Source organism: Ascaphus truei, chromosome 1 (assembly GCF_040206685.1).
Source record: "Ascaphus truei isolate aAscTru1 chromosome 1, aAscTru1.hap1, whole genome shotgun sequence".
NCBI classification, from domain to species: domain Eukaryota; kingdom Metazoa; phylum Chordata; class Amphibia; order Anura; family Ascaphidae; genus Ascaphus; species Ascaphus truei.
Window position 1 is genome coordinate 516,342,577 of NC_134483.1, and position 23,463 is coordinate 516,366,039.

Consider the following 23,463-nt stretch of genomic DNA (forward strand, 5'->3'; position numbering starts at 1 on the left):
TTAGGCTCATGGCTGTGCATTTGCAAATATGCTTTTACAGCCAACCCTTCAAGTGCTATTTAATAGGCACACATATTTTAAACGGTCTTACATTTCAAATGTAGTTAAATATAAATAAAAATGAAATGCATTTTATTAATAAGATTCACATCAATTGTATCTTAAAAGCATAGACGTCACTTTTGGGGTTTCTCAGCAGGCAGTAACCAAAGCTTTCAAACTTATTTAAGCTCCAGCTGCGTCTCAACTAAAATGTCAGCTCTCCCTGTGTCACTTACACAAGAAGTTGCTTAGTAATCAGCCTCTTTCTGTGCTCTCCAAATAGATTACTGACCTATTTAATGCACTGTGGACACAATGCTGAAAGACTCCTGCTGCAGGCACTTAAAGCTGCAGCTCAAGCAATATCCTATATGTGTGTTTTATTTTTAAATAAATCAGTTCTGTACTATGAGAAATTACTTGTTGCATTTAAAAAAAATTTTTTATCTATGTTCCTATAAGCAACCATTTACAAAAAGTCTTCCCCGTCTGAAACAGCATCACGTTTTTGAGCCCTGCTCTCTCTTGCAGTGAACCAATTGAATCTAATGCCTGCCTGGTCACATGATCTTCCTCACAGAACTTTGGCAGTCAGTGCAGCAGAAGAGGATCTCAGATGCATTAAGTGAACCCCGAGCCGAATCTTCGCCGATCGATCACATGAGAACGGATCGATCAGCAACTTGGCTAACCCCTTGTCAGTGTGTAGATTGTATTGATACGCATATTGAATGCTTATTTATTTTAAACGACAGCTTAAACTGCTGCTTTAACATGTTAGTAGAAAAGCAGATAATGTGGTGGGTCTGCTAAAGGCAACAACGGATGTTATACACCTTCCAAAGAAGGTGTTATCCACCAAGAATTCTTTGGCACTTGCAGGACAGTCCAGTAAACCAAAGAAAATGGTTCCAGGAACCCACTCACGCAATAACTTCTTTATAGGTCACCTAGAAGTTGATCCATTACATACTGTACATCTTCCTCTCCATTCTATGCTTTTATCTTCAGTGATTCTCCCGGTCTATTTTATCTATACCTCTAGCACAGCCCGTCCACCCCCTACTTCACTGTTTCTTCTATGCCATCTCCTAGTTTCCTCATCGGCGTCCCTTTCTATCCAAATATGAATACAATTAAACAATGTATTCCTTTATTCCATCTCCTAGAGCGCGTGGGGGTGGGGGGGGGGGGGGCGGTGGGGTGTTGGCCACCAGCAGGTCAGGTTTTAAGGTGATCCCTGCGTCAGCACAGGTGGCTCAATCGAAAATTGAGCCACCTGTGCTGAAGCAGGGATAACCTTAAATCCTAACCTGGTGGTGGTTCTTGAGGACTGGCGTTGGCCACCCGTCCTGGAGGGTGCATCTCCCTTTTTTTTCTTCTGAAGTGCAAAGAAAAGGTGCATGTTTCATGAAATCTCAGCAATGGGAAGCAGTTTGCAGCTCTTTCATTTCAGATGTGGCCGCCTGCAACGCGGCCCTAGAAACAATTCATCATCAAAATGCCTCAAAAGTGACAGATATTAAGTCACTTTTTTCTTCTCAAAATATTACAAATGTATTCAGGTAGTATTACACAGCCTGATAGAAATGAAAATTATATGAATGATTCTGAGAAAAAAAATAACCAAGCATCAAAACAGGTCTATTAATTGATGTTAAAGATTTTTCAGGTGCGATTATTGATCCCCCACTTAAAATATATCAATTGGCCTCTTTTAGGGAATTATGAATACATTTATCAAATAAAAACAAAAAAACAAATTAAAAATACTAAAAAATAATAAAAGGGTAAATTTCTTTAATAAATACCAAAATACTAGCTAAACTTATTGCTAATATATAATGAAGGTTATCTTGTACATCGTGATCAGGTTGGGGTCACTCTGAAATGTACTTCCATGGATAATACTTTGTTGGTGGGCAGGCAAAAAATGGGAAGAAAGAAAACCCATAGGTCTATTTACCTTTAGATGCCAAGAAAGCTTCCGATTGCATTGAATGTAATTACCTTTTACATGTATTACAGAAGATTGGACAATATAATTACAAGAATTAATGATCTCTCACAATAATCATTTTTCATCCTTCATCACAAATTATTTTTGAATATTTGAATAATAAAGGAAAAGACAAGAATGTCCCCTATCCCCTCTACTTTTTATTATGGCCATTAATGTAAGAAAAAGCATAATTATAAGATACATAATAGACGGAGCTGATTCTATGTGCAGAAGCGGCAGATCGGGATGTTTTTGTCAAATTCCCCCGTTGACTTCAATAGGGAATTTTGATCAAAAATGTCCCGATTCTTAGTATCTGAAAACAATTAATGACTTTATGAAGATAATATATTGATCACTAACTGATACATCATACGGTTGAGCATGATCTATTTTCAAATGTAATCGGGCTACATGATTTTTTTTCTCAAACAGGACTTGCATAGATTATATGATAGGCAATTGGCCCTTTGAATGGTGTCCCAGTGGTATTTATTACTTGGGCAACATAAAGGATAATGCCCATCTAACCTACCCTGTATGCCATGAGGGCGTATCGTATGTTATTTTTGGTAGTTTTCTATTGCTTTCGCCGCTTCATTAGTGCAATGAATGTGATCGGATAGGAAGTGGAGCCCCTGCCACTTTTGTTCATGTCACTCGGGGCAGGTTGTGGTCACCTGATCGATATGCCAAGTGTGACACTGGTCTTCCAAGAGTCAAAGGGTTAATAGCAGTCCTTGGCTAGAGAAACTGGAAAGCTTGCACTTTCCCTAATCATTGATATAAAGCAGCAGAATATGTAAAATTGTATATGGTTTCTAAAAATAAATCAGTTCTGTCGTATTAGATAATAGTGACACTTATTTCCTGTTTGAGATAATTTGTTGCCAATGTTCCCAGCAGTTTGAGCTCTAACCTGTAACAATAGATGTTACCTTAGTAATATAAGAATACATTGTAGATGCCGAGTTACACTCACTGAAGCAGCCATTATGTGAGTCACACAATCAGGACTTTTACAGATTTATAACAGGAGCAGCAAACTATTCCCACCTTAGGTAAGGATGTAGAACTGTACATGGTCACATGTTTTACATATACAAAGAAACAGGGGGGAAGAAGGGGGGGGCAGGGAGAGTAGTATTACTGCTTTAATAGCAGGACATTAGTGTACGGTGTGCAGTGCCTCTTATTTTTATTTTAAAAAGTAACCCGTACAAAAATGAATATACTGTAGCGCCAAATATATTATTAGGACAGTGAATGCTCCTGTGACTGTCCCGTCTATTAAGAGTTCTTTCTCAATCAGAGAGGTAAAGAGAACGTTTGCAGGTAGTGTTGGGCCTCGTTCAGGGTGCCGGCTTCGGAGGGAGGGTGTGCTTACGTGTGGGCGGACGTCCGAAACAATGTATTGAAAGTGAATTGTGGTTGTCAGGGTAGCAGCTGCCCTGTCTCCGAAAAACGGAGTTGACGCTGGCTAGTTTCAATAACAACCCAAGTTGTTTTTTTAAGCTGCAGCAGCGTCACTAGTACCTCGGCAGCCAATGAAATCATTCTGGAGAATGATTTCAAGACAGCAGCTTCGATCCCTAAGCTGCCGTCTGTAGCCCCGCCTCCTCAACTCTTGAAAAAGCCTGCTGGGGATGATGTGCACACATCGCCCAGCAGACTGCCATTCGCACACGCGAACGCCCGCCCTCCAACTCCTGCCTCTGGCACCCTGAACGAGGCCTTAGGCCCTGTAAAAAGGGGGCTCCTTGGTGTGGTTACAGACTTAAAAATACTTTGGCCAAAGAATTTGAGTAAATGACCCTTACTTATGAGAAGAAACAGATAAGTATTTAACTATATAATTTGTCATATTGGGTGTAGCATTGGGGCTTTATATCTTTCATTAGAACATCAAAATCTGTGTATCAACCCGTATTAAAATTAATGTCAGTGATATAATAAACAACACTTTCTTTTTTCCCCAAGCTTCGATCAGAATTCAATATAAACGATTCAGAGAGAATGCATTATTCAGACATTACAAACGCCAATATTTTTTTTTTAAACCATGTAGCTTTATTTATTTACCATGTATTTGTTGTAATTCTTTGTCAAATATGGTTTTCCATCAGCTCCCCTATAACCATCACTGCGGAAACACTTAATTAGCTTTGGATTATTAAACAAATCAGACCTCTCTGGCGCTTAGGACTAAATATACCACAGTTGGTCTCGGTTGTAGTCTCTGGAGAGCTTTGGATTATTGTTTCCCCTCTCCTCGTTTCTTGTATTTATTTATATTATTTGAAAATTGTAAGTAAAAAAAAAATACATATTGATGAATTAAAACGCTTTAAAAAAGGAGGATATTAAACTCAAGAATTCCATCAAGAATATCCTCCTTTGGCCTGCTAAAAACAAGTCCCGGTCAGAGCACAACTCTATTCAAAGCGCATGTGGTGAGACAATAGCTACAAAAAAAAAGGGGGGGGGGGGGCTAAGAACACTAAAGGCAAAAAACGGGTAGCATTAGGATATGGGTAGAGATGATCCGTAGCTGCAATCTGGAACCCTGCCCTAATACCGTTATACTTGTTTTTTCCCCCCAACAACCAGCATAATTTAGATCACTGGTTCTCAACTTTTTTTTCCACTCGTGGCACCCCTCTTAATAATGCAAAGGCACCCCTACAATAGTGCATGGAAAAAGCAAGACAGACCGACACGGAAGAAAACAGGGCAGACAGAAAAAATAGGACAGAAACAAACACACAACAGGAGAACAGATACACACAGACGACAACCTCTCTCTGCTAACAGCTTCCCATGCTGCTTCCTCCCGCTTGGCGTCGCCCCGAAGGAAAATGCTATTAACACCGCATCCTGATTGGCTGCTGCTGAGTAAAGCAGCCAGATCCAGGGCTTGAAGGGAGCAAAATTTCAGGAACACCCCAAAATGGAAAAGATAAAATGTAGAATCACAGATGACTGGTATAACAAGACTTGGCTCGTATAAAATGCCTACTTACAAACAGTTAGTGGAGAATCAGCATGTAACGGGGAACAGAATATGCAGGAAATCAGGGGGGCTCTTTCTCACGGTATGGCTCAGGAGAAAACACAATCGAGAGAGACCAGAGTGCAGACCAATAAAAATTTATCACAATAAAAGCTGAATGAAATGTACTCACAATGTGTACAAAAGTTATAGGCACATAATAGTAGAGAAGTGAGTCTCACACCAGGGAGGTGATATCCAAGCCGTCTCCCTTTGATACTTCCGCAGCTGGATGGAGTCGATGGTGTCTGACGTCACATCTGTCGATGGTCTGACAGCTTCCGGTTGGCGCGGGAAGGGGAGTAGGTGCGCGGCAGGGCGGTCCCCTCTCTTCTGGGATGGTCTAGAACTCACAGGTCTCTTCTTAAGTGTTCACATGAGGTTTTGTACACACTACTACAGATGTGAGTAATGCAGCCAACCAGGATTGAGGCAACTGTCCAGCCCTCTAGCAACTGCCCTGTCTATGCTCTGGGAGAACGGGGAAATCCTGTGGCGCCCTTCTGATCCTCTCGCCACGCCAATCACAACCTGCATGCAGACGCCACACCGCTAGGAAAGGAGCCACCGCAGGGCCCGCATCCAGACTCTGCCCCGTATCGACATGAGCAGCGCCCAGTGCGCTCCGACTACGTGCAGAGACCGCACGAACAGAGGCACTCAAGGGGTTAATGCTATCCATGATCCCACAGCTGCCACTGACTCCGGCCCTTCATATCAGTAAACAGCATACCTGTGATTACTCCTTACCCTGCAGCCGTGGCCTGTCCTGCATGCATTACTCTGCAGCGGTGGCCTGCCTTTCCATTGGCTGTCTGCTCTTTAAATGCTCAGTCAGCCCTCCTTCAAACTGGCTGAGCATAAACTCTTGTCAGTGTGTGCTTACCCCAAGCTTCCTGGTATCCTGCCTTGCTTCCAGTTCCTTTGACCCCTGCTTGCGCCCGGACCCCTGACTTCTCTGACCCCTGGACCATGGCTACGGACTCGACTATTCTGATCTCTGTATCCCTGGACCCCGGCACCGCATGAACGAGCATCCGACCTTCTCTTCGACCACAGCAAGTAACTCAACTAACCTGACCACTCCTACCTTGACCCGGCTTCACAACTACCCCTCTGCACTCCGGTCATGTCTGCTCGGTTGTTGGTCGGTGACTATCAATATCCCCACCACAGCCTCGTAGTCCCGCCTTGTTTGTGGTGAGCACTCGTGACAATAACTATAGGCAACGTTTGAGGCTATTACAGACAAAGGCAAGGGATCTGGACAATCCGGGTGACCTCCAGGCTGCAGGGCTTCAAAATTAGAGGCGGTCACTCAACACTTCTGCACTTACATAATTATTAATTGTGTTTTTGTACTGATATATTGGTATAATTATCATATTTTATATACACATTTTGTATATTATCACTTTGGGTATAGCGCTGAGGTTGTGTACTTTTCCATACCGTTTGAGGCTAGGGAGAAAAGGTGGCTCAGTGAGTAAAGACACTGACTAGTTCAATTCCCGGTGTCGGCTCTTTGTGACCTTGGGCAAGTCACTTTATCTTTCTGGTGCCCCAGGCACCAAAAACATAGATTGTAAGCTTCACTGGGCTACGTAAAACTAGCAACGCTATACAAGAACATGCTATTATTATTATTATATACTCGTGAAAAAACAAGCCTTGAGGAAGTGTATGTAGCCTGAAATGTTGGTTATGATTATATTGTATGAGGAGATCTGGCTGATTAGGAAAGAATAAAGAAATGTAAAAGAATGTCATTTTACAAGGAGTGCTATGGCCATTTTCCTCCTTCTGGGATCCTCTATACTGGGGCGTGATGGTAACAAGCTGTCCCATTGACTTTCCTTATGAAGACTTAGTAAGGGCGAGTGCCGTCCATACTATTGATATTTTTTTCCCCATGACCCCGGTTGAAAACACGATTGTGAGCATGTGGAGTCTCTTACTTTATGCAATAAGCTTTTATCTGAATTGTTTTATGTGCATCAAAATTGTAGTGCTAAAAATTAGCACAAACCTTCAGAAACTGTGCGTGTGTATGAAGGTCGTTGTTACTTCATACATGACAAATACATAGTTAGTTGTTTGAAAAGAAGTTTGACATGTTGAATGCCTGATTGATACAATTTAAATGAAATCATAATTAAGTGTATATTTTCATTTATGACTAGTATTAGTAAATATTAATATTAGTTTAATATTATTTATAAATAGCCATACTGCGTAAATAATACATTTTGCCAACTTATATAATTAAACATCAGTGCTGCATGAAATATATTTTTGGTTGATACATAGAAACGCCATTCTGCGCTAAGAATATAACCAGACGTTTTACGATTTATGCCAGGTTCAACTTGGCGGGGGCGATTTTGGCGCAGGTTCAACTTTGTTTGGCACACAGATACATCCCATTTTTGTGCACCAATATACTCCAGCAAACATTTTTTTTTTTAAGGCTTAAGGAGCATAGAGAAAAAAAGTTAAGTACATAGGAGCACATAATGTATGCGTGCATCAATTTTATGGCAAAAATGCCAGTTGCGACACAATACTAATAGATCTCTTACTGTAGCTAAAAGGCAAATGTTACTAAAATAAAAACAAAATTATACCGAAAGCATTGACAACTGAATAACTGGTTGCGGTAATATATAATATATAATATCAGTCCATTTGCTAAGTTATCAGTACAATGAATACTTCTTGTATTAATCCCCTGGTTTTTTCCCCCTCTCTTGCCCTCCTCCGTTCCATGTATCTAGTTTTGATTTATATGAGCACAAAGTGGACTTCTTGTTTAATGATTACTACAAGACAAAGTTTTCCTCAGGAAAATGTAATATACAGGCAGTCCTCGGTTATCCGACACAATGTGTCACTCAAAATGGCGTCGGATGGCGAAGCGTTGTAAAGTGAATCACATTTTCCCATAAAAACCATGTTTAAATCAAACGTTCCGTTCCTGAAGGCATTTTTTATGCTAAAATACACAAAATATTTTACTCAAGCAATTAGATTATGCTGCACACACATACATTATGATGTAAAGATTCTATTTATTGAATCCAGAACTGTATAATAAAACTGTTACGACATGTTTAAAGGCATAAATACACCACTAAACCTTCACACAGACTTATCTGGATGATTTCCCTGACTGCAGCTTTCTGATTGATATAATGTTGCAACTTTGCAAAGCGTCGTAAGAGCGTCGGATAAGCCATTTTGGCGTCGTAAAACCGGCCATAGGGATGCATTGGACAGCGTCGGATAAGCCATGCGTCGTAAAACGAGGACATACTGTATTCATATCCATAGAGACATATGTAGCCATATCTCCATCTGGACCCCCCCCCCCCCCTTTTTCCTCCTCACTATGTTGATCCGCAGGGAAACTACACTCCCCAGAATGCCCCAGGAGCTGAGGTCATGTGACACAGTACAGCCAATAGGGCTGCTAGAATCTCCTGAGGGGAGATTGGAACGTTGGGAGCGCATGAAGTGCAGGCTGACAGTTAGTTCAGTTGGAGCCAGGACTGAGACAGGGAAGATAAGATCTGGGTGTCAGTGGCACCCAGACTAGGTCATATTAACCCCCTTAGGTCCAAGATAGTTCCCAATCACCTAATTAGATTGTGGCTGCTTCAGGGAAACCCCTATCTAGGGACATTTCCCCATTAGCTGTATATAGTTAGTTTATCGTGCCAGTGAAGACGCCACGTTGTGAAGCAGAGCCTGCAGTCTGGGACCCGATCCAGGCTTACATCATTAAAGACTATGCTATTGGTGGGACCATCCTGCTGGAACCCACCCCACGCAATGGCGGAGGCTTCGCTGACGTCGCTGGATCGCCAGGATCCCTGTTGTTAATCGGCCGCTCCTGGTTTTGGAGTACCCGGCAGGCACCTGAACTAAAGTGCACCAACGGTTCACAGGTAGCGCTACCATACACACTTTTGGGTGGGTCTTGACATTGGGTAAAAGGACATCAGGGTATTGGTGCCAAGCACCCTTTGGTACAGTGGGGAAGAGAGAGAGAAAGAGAGAAAGAAAGAGAGAAAGAAAGAGAGAAAGAGAGAAAGAAAGAGAGAAAGAAAGAGAGAAGAAAGAGAGAGAGAAAGAGAGAAAGAAAGAGAGAGAGAAAGAGAGAAAGAAAGAGAGAAAGAGAGAGAAAGAGAGAGAGAGAAAGAGAGAAAGAGAAAGAAAGAGAGAGAGAGAAAGAAAGAGAGAAAGAGAGAGGAGAAAGAGAGAAAGAAAGAGAGAAAGAGAGAAAGAGAGAAAGAGAGAGAGAGAGAGAGAGAGAGAGAGAGAGAGAGAGAGAGAGAAGAGAGAGAGAGAGAGAGAGAGAGAGAGAGAGAGAGAAGAGGACAGAGAGAGAGAGACAGAGAGAGACAGAGAGAGAGACAGAGAGAGAGACAGAGAGAGGACAGAGAGAGAAGAGCAGAGAGAGAGAAGAGAGAGACAGAGAGAGACAGAGACAGAGAGAGAGAGAAGAGAGAGAGAGAGAGGAGAAGAGACAGAGAGACAGAGAGAGAGAGAGAAGAGAGAAGAGAGACAGAGACGGGACAGAGAGACAGAGAGAGACAGAGAGACAGAGAGGAGAGAGACAGAGAGACAGAGAGACAGAGAGACAGGGACGAGAGGACAGAGAGGAGACAGAGAGACAGAGAGGAAGAGAAGAGAAGAGAGAGACAGAGAGAGAGAGAGAGAAGAGAGAGAGAGAGAGAGAGAGACAAGAGCAGAGAGACAGAGAGACAGAGAGGACAGAGAGACAGAGAGACAGAGAGACAGAGAGACAGAGAGACAGAGAGAGAGAGACAGAGAGAGAGAGACAGAAGAGAGAGACAGAGAGAGACAGAGAGAGGAACAGAAGAGAGAGACAGAGAGATGACAGAGAGAGACAGAGACAGAGACAGAGACAGAGAGAGAGACAGAGAGAGACAGAGAGAGAGAGACAGAGAGAGAGAGACAGAGAGAGACAGAGAGAGACAGAGAGAGACAGGAGAGAGACAGAGAGAGACAGAGACACAGAGAGGAAGAGAGAAGAGAGAATATATATATACACCACATACAACCGTATCCGCTATATCTACCAGGGGGTGGGGGAAAGTGCGTTACACATAGAATTTGACAGGCACTTGGCCCACCCGGTCAGTCTACCCCATTGTCTGCTGGCAGGGGGGGCACAGCTCAAAAAGTTTGTGCACCCCTGACCTAGCATACAGTGCTTCCACTGCAGCAAGGGATTCTGGGAAATAACATTGCAAATGAGCACACCGTGTCACCTTTTGCCTGAAAACCATTTCTACATGGAACCCTGATAAGCTAATGCTCGCTGTTAACACCGCTTTTACGCACAGCATGGGATTATATGCAAAGCCAGAGAACCGCTCTCACTGAGACATGTTTCAACCTTAATGGATCTCATCAGTGTGAGGTTTGGTTGTACCGGCTTTGCAATTTTCAAGGCTGTAGGATTTACCATTCACACTTTAAGTTGTGGTACCTGAAAAAGGCGACAAGAAACCTCCACCGTATAGAATATCTGCATATATGCTATACGGTGGAGGTTTCTTGTCGCCTTTTTTTATATTTCTTGCATTTATGCTTATTTAAGTTAAGGTTTCGTTCCAAGCCAAAACCAGTAGTTGTTCGCAAACATTCAATGGCCTTCTGCCGCGCTACCCGGCCCGCGAAGGCGTTTCAGACCAGTTTTCTTACCTAACTGCGTCCAGCCTCTTGTTTTGTCGAATAAGTTCAATAAACTCCTGAATCCTCAAACTGAATTCCAGGCAGCTCTGTAAAATAAAAACAAAGCAGGGTAGGATTAGTGAAAGTAAATTGTTTGTATTACGACTCACTATTCTAGATCCAATTTATTCCTATGAAATATTAGTAAGCAAATCTCATTTCCCTTTGAAGCTGGCCACATTAACCAGAACTGAGTTTGTTCTGTAGCAAGATATCAATATTAGAACTTCCCAACTATTTACAAGGTGTGTCAAAGTATCTAGAACCATATGTATCATAACTGTGGTAACTATTGAAATTTAGTTCAGAAAATCTCTTTACTGTTTGTTTTCTTGGTCCTCTTGTCTACCACAACAGCTAGAGACTTCGAAACCACATTGTATGTCCTTGTGTCACAGACGTGGTCATTAACCCCTGGGCTAAACGAGCCACAAGTCAAACAATAGGAGAATACAGACAATCAAAACAGAGGATTCTAATATGATGTCACAGAATCAAAAATAAAAGCTTACAAACTGGAGTAAAATATGAATTCATTCTTTATCCACCTACAGGAAGATGGTCTATGGCAGAATTAGAAATTATTCTTTATTGTCCGCTTTCATTATTGTCAAATTTGTCAGTGAAGAAAATACTTACTGTCGGTATATTTTTTGTTTACAAAATTACCCACAGTTTTTCTTTTCAATTCTATACACGTTTGCATTATTCTATGATTGATTAGTTTAGAAATACACATATTGTACAATTCCAATAAAACAAAAATATGTTGTATATATTTTTATACAGTACAGTATACAGAAAATAATTTCATTCTTGCTGAAGATCACAGGTAAGTTACTTGGATCACTTGAACGAGATGCCGGTAAAAAATAAAGTTGGGCTTACAGTATATATGTTGGTTATACATCTGTATAACCCCCTATAGATTCAAAGAATTTCACCAAACGAACAATGGAAAGAGATACTTCACAATAGATCAACATAACAATTCCTGGTACTCCGTAAGGAATATTGTCATAGACGTACGGTGCTTTCAAGATTTTTCTCTTCTTCAGGCACACAGCAGAATGGTAAAGTCTTGAAAGCTCATGTGCAGTAACATCTATACAGAATTTTTGTAATTTGTACAACTACAATCTTAATATTGCCAACCAGACTGTCGCTCAATTTATGTTGTATATCGAATACCACTGTTCTGGCTCACACGTTATTATTTTTATGAAAAATGTGAAACAATGCTCTCATTAAACGAGAAGGTAGCCCTAATTAGATTTAGGTTGGCAGCACTGCAACTCTTTTATATTTTCTAAAGAACCCCGACGTATTAACGTGAATCAAAGTGGCAAGCCACATGTGAATCAATTTTACACATTAGTATCCAAGCACCCCATATCAATGTACTGTACGCTGGAACCGTCTCCCCCTCACTTGCTAAGATGAAGACAATCACAAACTAGGCTCTTCCACTCCTATTCCATTCTGCTCGGAAATGTAATGTTGTGCTTGTTCCTTGGCGCCAATGCAATGTTCTGGGAATCTGTATTCCCATTGCTTGGGAAGGTTTCCATCGCCCGTGAAGTCTTCCTCCTGGGAAGGTTCCAGCTCCATTCAAATATTTCCAAGAATGAAACACATCTTTGATTCGCACGAGAAGAGGTGCAATGGCGTGGTCAGTGCACTGGGAGAGCACAGTTGAATAAACTAGTGCCAGCTCCTTCTTGTTCCATTGGGAAAACCTCATTCCCAACCAAATTGCACACTAAGCACTAAAGCTTTCTGGGGCAGGGAACACTACACCCTGTAAAACGTGGTGGTGTACGGCTGTATTTTATGTTCGTACTACATAAAATATTATAAAAATGGCAGATCTTTCAAGAAACACACTTTAAAGCCATATCGAACTGCCTAACGGCATCATGTATCAACACAGACATTTAATACCTTTGTACATTGCAATCATGCTATGTATAATCATGTGCGGATTTGGCCTAATGAGCTATAAAAGAAGTTTAATTTGACTTTAAACGAATTTTGCACGGGGAGAGTTGAATCCATTTCAGCTCATAAAACAACCTGCCGAGTGTGACGAAGAATGCACGGTATTGCTGCGTGTCAGAGACATCAGGCTAGATGCAAGGAAACGGAGTTGGTTATGACAGACCACAGAATAATTAGAAATCAGGTATACTTGCCCTCAGAAGTACCATCAGCAACAGTGTATTTGTTTTAAAGCAGCAATCTAGGCTGCTGTTTTTGGTTTTTAAACTTTACCCGAACTGGGGGGGGGGGGAGGGGGGGAGGAAGTCTCCAGAGCTGCTCCATGCTACCCTGACCTCCAGGGACCACCACGGTCCCTGCGGTACTGCTTGAGGAAGATATTTTGTGCCCCAGACAAATTTGCTGCATGGTCAGGGCTTGCTCAGGCAGCCGAAAGAAAGCTGCATCATCAGGAGATGACATTAAAGACTTTCTATTGGTGACTCCAAGTCATTAGTACGTGTCAAACACTGGCACAAAAAAAATTCTCTCGGAAATCAGGTGGTCCTTGAGCATTGGGGGGAATCACCAGTTCAGGTAAGATTAGAAGGAAAACAAATTGGTCAGGATTGAAGCTTTAAGTCTCAAAATATTTGCTACTATTGCCACAATATTGGAAGGCGGTGGTATGTATCCATTACTGTTAAGTGAACTCTTCTTGTAGAGCAGTGCGGACACCTAGATCCTCAAATATGTACCTACGGACCCACACTCTATTAAATATATATTTCATAAAAACACGTTAAAAATATTAACTCAGGATAGGATACATTGAGTGACAGAAATATGAGACATTTGTGGTTGCTAATAGTGGTTTGCAGAATTTAAATATCGATACTTCATTTATTTTTTATGGCTCCGTTTTAGGCAGTTCTAAAATGTTATTGGGTTCTCCTCGAACAAACCTGCTCCACAGACCCCCAAGGGGGTCCATGGACCATAGGTTGAGAACCCCTGTTGTACAAAAAAGCCTCTTCCGTCCATTGGCCAACTTCTAGTCTCAAAATTGGATTAAGTATAGTGGATGAGCAGAGAAGATCTTAAAAGCTTGTGTTACTTTGCTTATGCTTTCCCTTTCCTTACACCGAACATCCAATTCTTGTACAGTACTGTAATGTATTCCCGCTCCGTTTTGCCCAAGACGACATACACACACTGGGCACTTGCTCCATGTCTTGGACACCACAGGCCAGCACATTTCCAAATGCCTGAGGGATGATTGTTGGAGCCTGAGAGAATGTGCTGCAAGGAGGCACTAGTATCAGGGCTGGTTGAGTCAGTGACTTGGACCCAGGTGACAATTTGATGCAAGCAGGAGTGAGTAGCACAGTACATGTTTCACAGCCTGAGAAGTACAGTAGGAGTACCATAATTTTACTGTAGTGACAGTCACACATTTATATTACCTCTGAGGAAGGATAGTGTTAGGCATTTAGATATTTTATTTCATTCATAGGTAAACAGTGTCACAACATGTTCTTTGTCCAACCATGTAATTTGCTTAGGCGTGTCAAATATTTTAGGCCTTATCGAAATGAGGATTTTGCTATACAGGCAGTCATCGCTTTTCCGACAGAATGCGTCCTGCAAACCTGCGTCGGATAGCGGACAGTCAGAAAGCGGGCCATATGTGAACCGGTGATGGTTTCCGTCAAATACGCGAAAACAGCGGCGGATAATGCGTTTTGGGACTGCATAATGCGCCGTCGGAAAACGCATCCAACGGAAAGCGGAACGTCGTAAAGAGAGGACTACCTGTATCCAATTTACTTACTCACTGCAAATAGAGACTTCTTTATACCAAGGCAGTCTAATTGTTTCAATGCAAGACTCTGCAGTACCGTAGGAAACATTTTTACCTACACAAATACAATGTGTCCCAATTGCAGGTTTTGGAACAGGTCTGACTCCCCGCAAAAGCAGGGGGATGGGGGGGGGGGGAGGGGGAGGGTTATTCTATAGCTCAAACGGAGAATTGTTCTGGATTAACAAATTAGACATTATACTCCAAGTGGTTACTGGCATTTAAAAGTGTTTTTTTGTTTTAGCATTAAAGCTTTGGTCTATTTTGTTTCCATATATGATTATATTCCAGTATTATACCCCTTATACCTAATGCTTGTATTGCATGAACGTTTAATTTGAACTATAATATTGTGACAAAAACGATTCAGTTTGTAGGTGTATTGCTCCTATCTACCTCTGTGTGCCATACATGTTACTATCCTTTGATGTCTTCCACGGTGGATATCTTCAGTATGACCAACTATCAATTGTGTTGATATCGCTTGTCAAACGCTTGATAAATATTTCTATTTGAATTATACTATAACCTAGACCCATTACTGGTTAATCATTCCCCTCATTGGGTAGCCATTTTGTTTATTAGATTATGCAATAGATGAATCCACTACAGAGCTCAAAAACCAACAGGGAGGAGCCTTTTAAAAATGCATTGGCAAAAGGTGGGAAATAAACTCCATTGTGTGTACTGTCTTATGGGGACAATAGAGAAATATCAATTAAACACGTAAGTGTCAGGCACCTTATTGATTTAAATCTGTTGATGTACTTTATAAAATGGATAATTTCGCTATTGAAGTTTTCAACATGCAAATTTACTTCAAAACATGACAAGCGCTCATATGAGGTGATGGAGCCATTTGGATTACCACCCACAGATGTAGTTCTCTTAGGAGCAGAAGTTATGCACCTCGGATCTGGCAGACACAAAGAAAAAGAAAAATTGGACCAGTTCGGGCACTTTGATAAATTGAGGCAAAGTGCCACAATGTCCACCTTTGAGCAATGTTCCAAGAGACACTAGCTACATAAAAATGCAACTTGTGTTCAGGACTATTAGTAAGTCACATCTGCCATAATTTTCTTAAAGATGAACTAATATCTTGCCATAACACATGCAGCCATATAGCCAATGTCTTTTCTTGTTTCCATGGCCACAGCTAATACTTTATTGTACAAAGATAACCAAGGATACCGCAAACATGTTTGTGCACCTACGAGGTATTATTAAAGTTACTTTATTTAAGAAATTAATGCAGTGGTTATTTCAGTGCTGTGGGTGGCCTGAGCTCCAAGGAATAGGCTAGGTGTGGGAATCCCTGATCTAGAAAAACAAAATGGCTTGGGTACCATATGCCAGACTGCAATAGCTCCTTACATACCTTCATTTTCCTAAGCCTTGATTTGTTGTCATGACACCAGGCCAAGCAAGTCATGGTTTCTTGTCTTTCAAGAGATTCCTCTACTTCCTTAGCAGTCAGGAACATTTCAATATTCACTAAATCCTAAGGGAAATAAACAATGTAAAATTAAAATGCATTACTAATGCCGCAATTCAGTATAATAAACAGGTTCAGCATTAAAGCCAGAAACGCTGTGATATTAGTACTGTACACTATCAATCCTTTTTACTTCATAATAGTTTGTTTTTCGTAACAGCTCCTGTCCAAAAATGTCCTAAATATGTGGTCCCACACTACAGTTTTGCTTTTTTAGCCAGATTTCTTCAGCATCACTTATCTACTACGTCGTAAGGTCGGGCATGTTAGGGGCCGCATGGTGTAGGAGTTATGTAACAGGCTTTTTACCCGTCGTCAGTGACATCACGATCATGTGATCACTATCGCAATGTGCCACGATAGGATGTGACAGCCTGGTGTCTCAGTCCCTCTAGCACTCAAAGGGTTGAAGGATTTTAACAAAAACGACAGGTTCAGGATAGGTTAGTAACGTAGAGTGTTTGTTTCCATCAGAAGGACTGAAAACCCAGTAAAATGGACCTGAAGAGTAAAGCTTGGGAAGTCCATTCGGCATCTCAACACCACGACGGAAATAGGAGTTTTGTACACGATTGTCCATGGTACTTTTATTCAGGGCTGCATGAAGCTCTGTTAAGCACTTAACGCAACTTAAACCTAAGTTGGCATGTTAAGAGCAACACAAAGTTAAGTCATGTTTTCTCCCGTAAGAAGCAGAGCGTTAACTAGAGCAGGGGTGTGCAAACTGGGGGGTGCGCTCCCCAGGGGGGGGGTGAGCAGCGGTTGCAGAGGACTCACACTCTTCCCCAAGTCATATAAATTAAATGCCGGGGCACCGCGCGAGGCCTCTGCAACCTCAACTTACCAAGATTCAGCTTCTGGATGTCTCCATAGCAACACAGAATCAAATGACGCCGCAGGTCACGTGACGTCACATGACCCCGCGGCATCATTTGACGCTGCACCAAGGTAAGGTGGGGAGGGAGGGGTTGCGAGCACCAGGGGAGACAAGGCAGGGGGGCGCAGCAACTAAAGTTTGCGCACCCCTGAACTAGAGGTTAATGATAATGCCTCATCTGCATATAATTTGCATATCCATAAAATTGCATATTAACGGAAGTCGGTTAAGGTTAATACGGTGACTTAACGTTACATTATTCCCATCCACACCCGTAAATAGAGGTGTTGTAGTGTTTGGATGTGTGTAACGCTACAGTCAGGCATCATTTTAAAATATAGTATGTCCCGGTGTTATTTCTCTCCACTTAAGCTAAAGACCCATTTCAGAGTCTGGATAGGATTAATGCTACCAGTGACATAACGTCACGTTATTGGAAGATAACACAATGTTATCCTGCAACAACAACATTACGCCTGTTCCAACGTGATGTATGGACGTTGTCTTTGCATGTTATTAGCTCTGCGGATACCATGTTAACTCAGGGAAAACAACAAGCGTTCTTGTTTTAGGCAACGTCACGGTATGGTCCCTGATTTACAGAGCTTAGAGCAAGCTAGGCTTTCTTTGAAAACCTGAGATTGAGCAGAACCTCAACGCACATTATGACAAATGACAAACCCACCTCCAATTTCAATTCTTTTTAAAATGTCTTTATTTTTATTTTGCAGTACGAGTGTATACATAAGTGGAAAATATAACAGGGAATCAAGGCTCTACCTGATATGGCACCAATGTGGAAACACAGACACTACACTCCTGAAATAGTCGTTTCATGGACAGAAAGACTTCCAAGTCTGTAAGGTACTATGTTGCTATCTTAGGATGGGGAAGAGCATACACCAACACATTGTTTTCTAGTACACATTTTAATATTGCGTCTTAAATAAGCAAGACACATTCAATGATATCATCAAATGCCAAAAATGTTACAAAAAATAGTTTTCACTTAATTAATTTTCACAGTGCATTTATGATCGTCAAGGAACTGCACACAAGTAGGCTTGTGGGTCTTTAAAGATATGCCACAAGCATAAATCAAGTTTTAGCTCGTGTCTGGGGCTGATCACTGCTGCAGCTATTATTTATTTGCACAGACACAGACCTACAGTAAGTTGAAGAAGCGCTGAGCTATTACAGCCGATCAAGCGGAGGCGAAACAATTAAAAATAGCCAACAGGAAATATCCAAGCGCTGATCCTGATTGGCCTTACAGCAAATGCTAGAACTACAAAAACTCCTAAACATGAGCTTTGAAAAATGAATTAAAGATCTTACACAAGGGAAGTGGCTGCCTTGTAGTTGAAAGAATTCTTACAGCCCCAGTCCTTGGGTAAGCAAACAAGAACAACCCCTCTCCTTACCCCTCAGGCAAACACCAGACATCAACACTACAGCACAGACCGTGTGAGAAAATGACATACAGTAGCTGCAGTCTTTCTTAAGTCTGAAATTGTTCTGTTTAGTCCAATGTTTGAGAGTGAGATATAATGACCAATATATACCTAGGAAAGCAGTGTTAGTTACAATGTACCATATGCCCGTGCGCTTGCTGCTTGGCGAGACAACCAAATTTGATTTGACTGCTCGCTGATGCGTCATGTGAGCGGTTCGCCCCGCGCGCGCAACTAGCTGGCCAGAAATTGTCCGGCAGAGCGCATGATGTCCCGACGCTCGAGCGCCAGCTCCCAGCCCAACGCTTAAATTAGTGTAACTAATCAATCATAAACACTACTTTTAAATATAGTTTCCCACAATCGCCACTATTAGTTTTCTATTTTGTGAAGGGGGAGGGTGAGTGGAAATGTATATAACATTTGCAGGGCTTCTTAAAAATGACGGGTAATTTTCAAAGAACCGCTGTCCTAAAGGCACAGCCATCACAGCTTTGGAATTGCTACTGAACGGTCCTCAGGTAGATACCAGCCGCTACCGAAAACTCCAGTTTTGGGGTCTAAATTTAAAGCGGCACTCCATGTTCTTTTTATTATTTTTTTAAACTCAGGATTGGAGCAGGGGGTCTCCGGAGATGAACCCCATTAATTTCAGCTCTGGGAACCCCCTGTTTCCGGAAATCCTCACCTCCGTAGTAGGTGCTGGTAGCCACTCTGCTCGGTAACCGGGGACCATGTAGTTGGCCGCTGTTGAAAGCTCCCGCACCCTGCGGGCCATAAGGAGGAAGTGATGTCATCAGGTTCGGCTTCCTATCGGCCCGTGTGACGCAGGAGCCTTAAAAACGTTAAAGCCCAGCCGGAGCGGCTACAGGCGCCCCCTACAGAGGTAAGTATCTCCGGAAGCAGGAGGTCTCTGCAGCTGAAATTAATGGGGTTCCAGCTCCGGAGACCCCCTGCTTCTATCCTATGTAAAAAAATTATAATAAATGGCGCTTGGATTGCTTCTTTAAAACATCACAAATGAAGTAACGGCAAGATAAGATGTTACATGGCTGAGTATATTCATTTGCAACCACAGTAAATGTGCCCAGCTAGTTGGTGCTGCATTTCTAGAAACTCCAGTGAAGGAAAGCGGGGCGTCTTCCAACAAGCGATGAACCTGATTTATTTTGAATTGGCATCCACAGAGATTATTTGGAACGGCATAAATATGTCACGCTGTGACAGTTCATTCTTAGAGGGAAGAAAATAAAAACACTCTGTGGGGAACTGTACAATTCAATGTACTGCAAACACAATAATCCCGTCCTGAGAATGTTTGCATTAACATAAAAATGAACTTGTTCCAGAACATTTAAAGTGGATGCATTTCTGAAGGCGCAGGGGCTGGAAACCTCACAATTGAAACATTCTGAATATGACAGTTATCCGGAATAGCTCTGGGGTGAACAAAGACACAGCGTGGAGTATAAAGCAGCATTATCAGCTGTTAATAAAAAAATAATATGTAAGAACTTGAAATGCCACCTCGATGGAAATGCCTCGAGTCCAAAATGCTATAGATATTCCAATATATCATATGATATTAACCTAGTTTGCTCAAATGTGCAGTATTTTATGAGTGTAGTTTAACATCTTTTCTCTCTATAACCATTACTTTTAATTTGTCTTCTTTTTTGTTTTTTAAATGCGGCTTTGTTCTCTGCTCCGCATCCGTGAAAAATCCCCCTTTAAAAAGGAGGCATTAATACAGAATGGAGATATCAATAAATTCACCTCCCTCTTAACAAATGCACCGAGATGTTGATTGCACTGCTGCTTATTCCTACTGTTGCTGTAAGTGTCTCCGATTGCCATGCTAAGGGCTCCTTTCTTCTCTGTATTTACACAAATATTGAATGCCCGTCTCCCTGTTTGCACATGCAATTCTCTGTATTTTTTAAATACTCTGTATGCTGACACTGTACAGTGCTGCATAGGGGTTGGCACTACATAGAAAAATATATTTCTATGTTATTATTTGCATAAATAACATTCGCGGTGTAGAGCATCTCTCATAAACGTCAACATTTCAAAGTGCAGTTCCAATAACCCGTTCCCAACATATTATTCCTTTGTACTTTTTCTTTTTCACCCTGATCGCATATCTTGGTGCAGAGCGGTAGCTAATTTCTGTGGCTGTGATTATGCTGGTTTTAAAATGTGTTTTACAGCTCTCCGATGTGGGTTGTTCACACTAAATGGTGATAGTTGTTAGCGATTGCTGATTTATTTTTTTTGAATGGCCATTAAGTATCGCTGTCTTTTAGTGTCTAATCAATTATTACTAATACCGCATCATTGCAAGTGGTTGCGGGCATCTTCCTCTGCAGCCTTTCCTTCAAAAGCGTGTAGCAGGCAAAAATATTTAACCCTTTAAGCACCGGAGGGGCCGTTGCACTCTCAGGCGTATGCATGAAAGCCTCCCAGAGGGTGCGATTACTGCTTGAAGTACCAGTCTTAATATTTTTATAGTAATTTAGTTACAATTGATCTTCTTGTAATCTAGGGACCCAACTTCGATGTAGATGTAGAAGTATATGTAAATATTGCAAATCCAGTACAACCAACCTCACACTGACGAGACCCATTAAGGTCGAAACATGTCTGTCAGTGGTTTGACTGGCTTTGCATCTAATCCCATGCTGTGCTTAAAAGCTGTGTGAACAGCAGAGCATTTGCTGATATGGGTTCCATGTAAATGGATTTCAGGCAAAAGGTGAGACATTGTGTGCTCATTTCCATGTAATTTCCCAGAATCCCGTGCTGCAGGGATATAGCTTTTATTTGCTATAATATATAGATACACACACACACACACACACATATATATATAAATATTGGAAGTAGGCACTGCAGGACTTAAAAAAATTAAAATAATTGCAAAAGGTCTGGGAGTGCCTGCCTCCATCTTTTCTATATTCCAGTTCCCAGCGGTTTGCACCCAGGCCGGACACTACCTTCAGTGAAGTGCCACTATATTTCAGCTACGGGGATTCCTGCTTCCAGAGACCCTTATCCCCATAGTTGCTGCTGGAATCTCTGCACAGTTTAAAGCTCTCACATCACGTGGTCCAATAGGACGACAGGGAATGACGTTGCGGCTTCCTATTGGCCCGCAGGAAGCGGGACTTTTAAACAGCCATATTGTGTACCCAGCCAGGGATCCTACCAGCAGCAGCCACAGAGGTAAGTATGCAGGGGGTCCCTGAAGCTGAAATTCACGTGGTTCAGCTCCGGAGACCACCTGTACAATCCTTTTTTTTCACATTTTTATTTACGTGCTGACAGGAGTGCTGCCTTAAGAGGGAAGCATACAGATGTAGCACGACTTACGGTCTCTAGCACCAGGGCAGGCTGCGTGGCCACAGCAAGGTTATCGCTGTGGGACAGGGGGTTCCATTCAAAAAGCACCCCCCTCCACAGCGATGACGCTGCAGACACGGTCTCCGGAGCCACTTGCTTTTTATGTTGCGGTTCCCAAACAGAGTTGTATTACACCTGTATTTCAGAGAAAGAAAAGTGATCGAACAAGAGGTCTCTGATGCTGGAGACTGGACAGGCTGAGGGGTAATGGGAGGAAGTACTTCTTCATGGAAAGAGTAGTGGTTTGGTGGAATAGCCTCCCAACAAAAGGTGGTAGGGGCCAATACAGAAAGGGACTTGAAACCTGCTTGGGAATAGACCTACGGCTAAATACTAAAGAAAGCCAAAAATCTACAGGGTCTGAGCTTTTACAGCGCATGGGAAGAGGGCAGGCGAGACGGGCCAAGTGCTTCTTACCAGCTGTCAGAAATCGGCGTGGTCACAAAAGAGATGTGATAATTACAGGCGCTTTGAAGGAAAGCCAGTCTGACACCAAGACGTTTCTCAGAGATTGAGTTTTAGGCACAGGACACAATTATTACCATAATCTCACCTCAGAGTGATGAGGACATGCTCACCACGGACTAGACATCTGTGTCATAGCACCAATACATATACACTTGTAGCCCCCAATTATCCCTACTTGTCATGTCCTTCTTGCGCATGCGTAGTGCACCCTGGCTTTATCTCCTGTCAGCACATTGTCGCTGATCTTCCTTCTGTGGCTTAATTCTTCTTTTTTTTCCCCCTTCTTCACACTAATAGGAAATTGCAGTCCCCACTGGCAGCGAAAGGGTTACCATCAGTTTGGGAGCTTTGGAAATGGAGTCTCGAAAGTCTTCCAGTGAGAAACGAAAAACCCCACTGAATATCATACATACAGTATTTGGTGCGGGCTAGCTGAGGGTGGCGAGTGAGGGGACAAGGCAGCAGCAATTCCAAAGTTGCAGTGACCAGGGCTGCGTTAAAAAGCAGTGTTTGGAAATACTACAATGCGAGTCATTTTTAAGAGTCTTGCCAATATGTTTTGTACGTTAATATTTTGCCAAAAAAGAAAACTGAATAAGGACTGCGAAACTAAATGTAACTTGCGAAATCTGTTACATGATATGTCTACAATGTCACACACACACACACACACACACACGCACACGCACGCACGTGTTCAACCACCTGCCCACCCCCCACAAATTTGTCAAATGTTGTTGACACCTGAGTGTACACCACAACGCTTTCAAATTAGACTTCACATGTACAATCTACAATAACTACTCCAATGTGATTGTTAGAAAATGCATATAGAATATACAGAACCAGGATTTACAGAGAAAAACACAATCTCTGTTGCCTAAGTATTCAACCCCTTTGCTACTGCCAGTGATGTAACCACTGTGCTGCAGGGAAGGGGGGGGGGGCACCAGGGCAGGGGGCTGGAAGTTGGGCTCAAGTTCCATGCCAGAGTGTGAGGATGAGAGAGAGGGAGGGGAGGGGAGTGTGAGGATGAGAAGGAGGGAGGGGGGGAG

The 23,463-nt window shown here is 42.2% G+C and overlaps 1 protein-coding gene across 1 annotated transcript in view; it reads right to left on the minus strand.

Annotated features, from left to right (window-relative positions):
* MAEA (macrophage erythroblast attacher, E3 ubiquitin ligase) overlaps nt 1-23,463 on the minus strand; it is a 99,271-nt gene that overhangs the window by 15,486 nt on the left and 60,322 nt on the right. Inside the window, exons 4-5 of the mRNA XM_075571261.1 lie at nt 16,088-16,210; nt 10,833-10,909 (exon numbers count right to left, since the gene is read on the minus strand). Coding sequence (XP_075427376.1) covers nt 10,833-10,909; nt 16,088-16,210 — 200 coding nt within the window. The remainder of the gene's footprint in view (nt 1-10,832; nt 10,910-16,087; nt 16,211-23,463) is intronic.